The sequence below is a fragment of the Carassius gibelio genome, chromosome A6 (genome assembly GCF_023724105.1).
Source record: "Carassius gibelio isolate Cgi1373 ecotype wild population from Czech Republic chromosome A6, carGib1.2-hapl.c, whole genome shotgun sequence".
Classification (NCBI taxonomy): Eukaryota; Metazoa; Chordata; class Actinopteri; order Cypriniformes; family Cyprinidae; genus Carassius; species Carassius gibelio.
In genome coordinates, this window is record NC_068376.1 from 18,957,777 (window position 1) to 18,964,562 (window position 6,786).

The window sequence follows — 6,786 nt, forward strand, 5'->3', positions numbered from 1 at the left end:
ATCTGTACATCTGTCTATATGTGAAACCTCCAGGCGACTGTTAAAAGTTTATAGTCTGATTCATGATGAGGGTTCAATCACCTCCCTCCTACACCCCTTACTTTTAATCTACCTCTCTCTCTCACTACATCTCTGTCCATTCATCAGTCTCCTGCACTCTGTGCGTTCAACCATAACCCACACTAATGCATCTCTGAGGTGGGCAGAGAGACTGCTGACAGCTGGTGTGTGTCCAGCATGTTATTTAGGTCTTTGCCTCGACAGTAAATAGGAAATAAAAAAAAATTTAAAAAAAAACACTACATACAGAACTTAAAACAGAATAAAAACAGGAAGTGTAATTTTAGCTTAGTGCAACAACAACAACAACTCACCTTGTGAAATGGTAATGAAATTCACAAGAAGTGCAAGCATGATAAACCGAGTCCTGTGGGAAAGAGAGGACATCTGTAAAATGGTTCAGTATGGATATGACTCACTGTCATCTTCCACACTGGAATGGTCAAATATTTCAGCTCAAACAGTGCGACAGCATTTAGTTAACTCAGTATATGATTCCAGTGCTGCCTGAATCAAAAGCACTACTGTTTGAAAATGCTTCCAGGTAAATAAGCTAGATTTTTCTGATCATTTTCTGATTCAAATCTTAGTGGTGCCGATATAATGCTAGGTTGCTGTGTACTGTTATTTTAGGGCTATTTACATACTATAACCATCGTTTCTTTTTAGCTTGCATTTTAGTACTTTATGTGCTTCTATCATTTATATTTCTTTTTTATTTGTCTATTTACTCCACCAAAAAGTTTCTGGTCCCCATTGACTAAAATAAGAAGAAAGCAAGTCATATAGCTTCAAGCAACTTGAGGGTGAGTCAATGACAGTGATGGGAATAACGGCGTTATAAATAACGGCGTTACTAACGGCATTACTTTTTCCAGTAACGAGTAATCTAATTGATTACTCTTCTCATCTTAATAACGCCGTTACCGTTACTGCCAAAAAATGCGGCGCGTTACTATAACAGATGATGAAGCTGTTCTTTTTTTTCATCAGACCAACTAGATCTCTGAGCGAGAGGCAAATATTTTTTTTTTACTGTTCTTCCTTGGTTAGTGGGCAGAGCACGAGACAAGCCCATAAATGCTGACGATTGGCTGAGGTAGAGTAAAATTTCATTGTAAGCCAATCAGAGGTAGAGTTGGGCGGGTGTTCGAAAGCACGCATAGTAGTGATGGGAATTCGGCTCTTTTGACTCAGCTCACTGAAAAGAGCCGGCTCTTTGGCTCACAAACGGCTCTTTAAATGACTTTGACTATAATATTTCAATTTTTATTACATAATTATTTAATTTCTATAGGCTAAATTTGAAAAAAATAGAGTCGGCTCTTCAGATATGCGAGCCAGCTCCCGAAGTTCAACTAAAAGAGCCGGCTCTTAGAGTCGACTCATTCGCGAATCGCGAACGACTCATCAAAAGCTCATTCGCGAACGAGTCGATCCATCATCACTAACGCTCATTCGCGAACGACCCATCATCACTAACGCTCATGAATTGCGAACAACCCATCATAACACATAGTCGGACAGGACAGGACACACAAGGAACAACACAAGCCAGTCAGTCAACGAGAGACAGGTATGGCGACGAGCCCAAATAATCCAACAGTAGCCTTCTCTAAATAGAAGTATACATTACTTTTTCCTTCAAGAAATTAAAGAAACAATAAAAGGAAATATCAAAAGTTCCCAAAAATCTATCGTGTTATTTGCATTGATCCACTATATAAACATAATATCTACATACATGGAATTTGATTGGAGGCTAGTCTCACTTCAGATGTGTGTACAATGTTTCATGTTTCTGTTAATAATGTATTGTATTAAGTGTCCATTTCATTATACTATTCAGATTTATCATAAATAATTGAACATGCACATGTATTTTAAGTTCCTTTAAAGAGGGGTAGAGGTGGGGTCACATTTGAGCATTTAAAATTTAATTTTACTTGAAAGTAACGCAATAGTTACTTTCTTAAGTAACTAGTTACTTTTAAAATTTGTAACTGAGTAACTAATTTAGTTACTTTTTGGAAGAAGTAACTAGTAACTGTAACTAATTACTTTTTAAAAGTAACTTGCCCAACACTGGTCAATGATGACAATTTTCATTTTTTGGTGAACTATCGGTTTAATTGTAGTTCACTAGTTTGCCTGCTCATCTAATCCTGATGGTGCTACTGTACATAGAGGGAGAATAACAAATAGAGAACGTGGAGAGCTGGAAGAATTGTCGAAGGCACGGCACAATGACTACTGCTTACATAGACTCATAGTGATAATTGACAGGACTGAACAATTAGGCTCCTCCCAAATCTACATTAGGAACTTCATTTGAGGACAAAGGTTAATTGACACACACAATGAAACATCCAATATCAGATGATAAATATCAACTGATCTGTAATATCACCAAATAAAAAAATATGGTACCGATATATCGTGCATCTCACGATCTATTTTCTGTTTTCAGTAGACAATTTTAAGTCAGATTGCTTAAAACCCAACAGCATGCCTCTACCCATCAAACTACAAACTCCATCTCATAAAGAACATTTGCCTTCCATAACATCAAGATTTCAAGAAATGGGCAATATTGTGCAATACTGTGCAATGTGTGTGCAATAATTTACTCGGCTAGCTTCATATATTCCACAACAAAATTACTCACAGAAATAATAATTCCCTCTCATTAACAGTTCATTAACCACTTTGAAATGGCTCATCAATTAAATGAAGCACGTCAAATGAAGGCATTCTAAAATCGAAGCCCTAATCAAATTTAATTAGAGATACTTACATTATTTCATATGACGGCGAGCATCATTTGGGTTCTTGATGGAGTGATGGAATCTGCAATGAAAGAGACAATAAGAGAGGAATGGCCTCTGTGTGGGAAGATAGACTCATTTGATTTGAACTAAAACACTGAAGAATAAGAAGAACGCAGGAATAGTTTTACTCTCTTAAGGGATGGAGAAGTCATCCCTGAGTCACTTAATGGAAAATAAAACAGGCAAAAGAGTTTGGCACGCATTAAACGTATGAGGCAGTAATATGACACCGGCTTCAGAGTGAATTACTCTGCTCTGACTATTTGCTTTTGATTCGCTGGCTTATTCTCTCTGATGAGATAAGTCACCTTTCTTGTAGAAGGCAATAACAAGCATGACTGCTTCCCACATTTCCATATCCTCTGTTCCTGGATGTACTGAAATGCTAAGTTAAATTAACAAAGTTTTGATTCTGTGTCTGCGCAAACATGTTAACGACAACAACACCCATTTTATTCTGATTAATATTGTGAAATCTAAAACCTGTTTTGCCACAATGCTGCAATGATCGGTCTGAACACAAGTGAAAAAAATATACTGTAAAAACCAATACTTCATAACCCGCCTTGCTTTCAGCAAGTAAAACACTACAGGCCCCATAATGCAATGCTTTCCACACCATCTGTTTGAGCCACCTGGAGATGCTGCTGAACCAAACGTGATATAAGATAATAACATAACATAAAAACAGGTCGGACGTGAATATGCAGGGAGACAAGGCAAGTGGCCATTCACTTCACTAAAGCCTTTTTTCCAGGAAGGCTCTTGTGAACATTTCATATATTCATGTAAATCCCCTATCAAATATCAAAACAGCTTTGATGATGTTCGATTTTGTGTCAACAACATAAAACCAAATGCTCACCAAAATGAATATTAACTCGGGCGGAATACTAGAACATCTCAAAGCTGATATATAGCTGTAATATTGTGAAGCCACTCAATGGAAAACAGAGGCCAGATGTTCTGGGATAGGTTTTATGTTTAACCTACATGTGAATTAAATGGTGCAGAAATTGGCAAAAAAACAAAAAAGGTGGGTTAACCCTTAAATCACCATTTTCAAGTGACACAACGGTGATAATTAAACCCATCAAGGGGTTTGAACCAACAATCTTGCAGTTACAAGCCCAGATCTTTAAACATTTTTAGTTACAATGATTTTAACTAGAAGATTAAGAATTGGTTGATGTATCAGTTAATAAGCTACTGGAATGATCTTCTCATTTACTACAATGTCACATATGTGATGCCACATCCAACAGATATCCTCTAATTGATTAGGTTCCTTTAAAAAAAAAAATAATAAAAATCACACATAGGTTAAACATAAAGCCTATCCCAGAACATCTGGACTCTGTTTTCCATTGAGTGGCTTCATTACATCACTATTTCCCTCCTCACTTTAATAGTCAAAGCAAGCAACACATTGAGTGCATAAGCTTTGAGATGTTCTAGAATTCTGCCCAAGTTAATATTCATTTTGGTGAGCATTTGTTTTTATGTTGTTGACACAAAATCGAAGCATTATGAATAATATAATCAAATAAATAAATATATATTTCCACTAAGATCTATGGTACGCAAGCTGGTATAGTATTGTCTCGTAGCGAACCATGGTAGTAGCAAACTTGTTCTGTAATATTTCTAATAACTAATTGCATTATATTATAAAACAGTTTATTATTCACTGGTAAGCATAACATTTTGGTATACTGTATGAAACAATACATTGAATACTGTATTAACCTCAATTCATAATGAGTTCCAGAAGTTTAAATAGCTTTAGTGTAAAAGTGGTTAGTACTATATTCATTTGTTCTGTCCTTACTCAAGATTAAATTTTGTGCTTGATTTTCTCACAATTTCCATACACTGTGCAGCACTGGAAGTTCTGAGGCCACTCAAGCTTAATGTGGAAGTTATCATCCATAATCGATCACATCATGCTGATGGCTTCGACTAAAACATATTTCACAGAAGGTCTGTCTTTAGAGGTTTATAAGTTATCATAAAAAAAAATTGATTGGAGAAAATGAATGGGATCTTTTACTTCCAGAACCAACACTCCATATAGAGATTGTCATTATTGCATCCTCATGTAATTGTTGACATCTCATGGTGGTAATACACACTCCAAAAAAATCAGATGTTACTTATAGTTATAGATTGTCCACTAATAGCGGACAATTCATAATTAAAAAAATAAATAAATAAAACAAGGCTGTGAACATATTTATGTAATTTTTATTTGTAATTTCCCCCAATCTGTTAAATCCTCCGTTCAGTCCACATGATCTGACTATCAGCACATTCAGCCCTTCTGTTCATTATGATCGGACATGTCCAAAAGAGATGACGCTCAGTTCAATGAGTCGGTTCAGTGAGTAGTTGACTCACAAACTACTCGGAAAGATTTGTATACCACGGATTCAAAAGATTCACTAAACGTTTCAATTCAAAATAATGATTCATTCACGAATAGCACATCGCTATAATGGCCACGGAAACAATGACATTGCTCCAGACATACAGGAGGAAACCCCAAGATAATGAATTACACTTCCAAAGATATTCAGCTTGCTACTAAGCAAAACCACAACATGAATCGTGTTCATTAGACTGGAATAACAGGAGACTGTTTGAATAAGCACGCACAAAACAGGTCACTAAACTACAAAAGGTGAGTAAAGTAACGTAATAGGAAACTAATTAAAAGGTCTACCTTGTTTTGTGATTAAAAGATCTCAAGCGCTATTAAGTGGTTTGCTAAAAGTGAAGGACAGTTTGCCTGAGATCATCTGCTTGAACTCATAGAGTGAAAAATGTGCAGTAAGTCTCACCTGAGGTGATCCGCACTTCTGGTTGTGTTCGTGGATTTGATCCAACAAAACTGGCAAAGTCTTACAGTATGAGTCCTACTTCGCTTAAAAATGAGGGGAAAGCCCCAGATCCAGAGTTAAGCTCTTCCTCCTGTATTGAAGAATGCCTGTAGTCGGTTCTGCAGACTAGAAGAGGCGTGTTACTTTCCGAGTGTATCTAGAGCTCTGCATCCTGAGCTCGAGTCTCGCGCACACTGCCGTCGCTGCTGCTGTGAGCTTCCCGGCGGAGGGAGGGGCAGCATCCACGGAGAGTATTGCGTCACACCATAATCTTCATTGTTTAATTTTTGGCAAGGGAATGAAAATCTGCAGCAATTGTTTTATTTAACAACGTACAAAATTTTCCTATAGGAAATGTTTGAATACTTCTTTATTCTACTCTATTCCTGTGAAATTCACTCTAAATAGTCTAAATATAAGTGTTTGATGTTAATTTATTTATTTTCAATCCCAAGCGCTTGAGAACAAACTACAAAAAAATAAATAAATAAATAAATAAATAAACTAATAGTCTACCTTTAAACTGACATTTCTCACAAATATTCATAACGTGGTAGGCTATTTTTAGCAATGATATACTATAGCTATTGTTTCAACAGTTCTGTAAAGAGTAATACTTGAATATAGCTGAATAATGAGTCATCGGTAATTTAATAAAATGAACGTCTTTCTGTATCACTTGCGTTGAGCGACATTACGTCATCCGCATGATATCAACATTCTGTCATCACCTAAAGTGAGCGCGAGGAGGATCCCACGTGACGTGCTTCTCTCATTTATGCATGATCTTACATGGGATCTGTGTAATAATGACCACACACTGAGGTCAAATGAAATTTACTCCACAACTGTTTGTTCACTGTAGAACTAATACTTAAACATATGTATTAATACTTAGACTCTACCTCATATTATAACTTTTCATAAGCATACATTTGATTTAATATTTTTTTTAGTTATATAATTCAGCCTAAATACTATTAAAGCATTTATTCAGTATTAAAGCATTTATT

General features: G+C 36.1%; 1 protein-coding gene across 1 annotated transcript in view; it reads right to left on the reverse strand.

Moving 5' to 3' along the window:
• The window catches only part of LOC128015616 (leptin receptor), a 33,344-nt gene extending 27,258 nt beyond the window's left edge, over window positions 1-6,086 (reverse strand). Inside the window, exons 1-3 of the mRNA XM_052599618.1 lie at window positions 5,735-6,086; window positions 2,858-2,910; window positions 375-427 (exon numbers count right to left, since the gene is read on the reverse strand). Coding sequence (XP_052455578.1) covers window positions 375-427; window positions 2,858-2,859 — 55 coding nt within the window. The 5' untranslated portion in view covers window positions 2,860-2,910; window positions 5,735-6,086. The remainder of the gene's footprint in view (window positions 1-374; window positions 428-2,857; window positions 2,911-5,734) is intronic.
• Window positions 6,087-6,786: the final 700 nt, after the last annotated feature.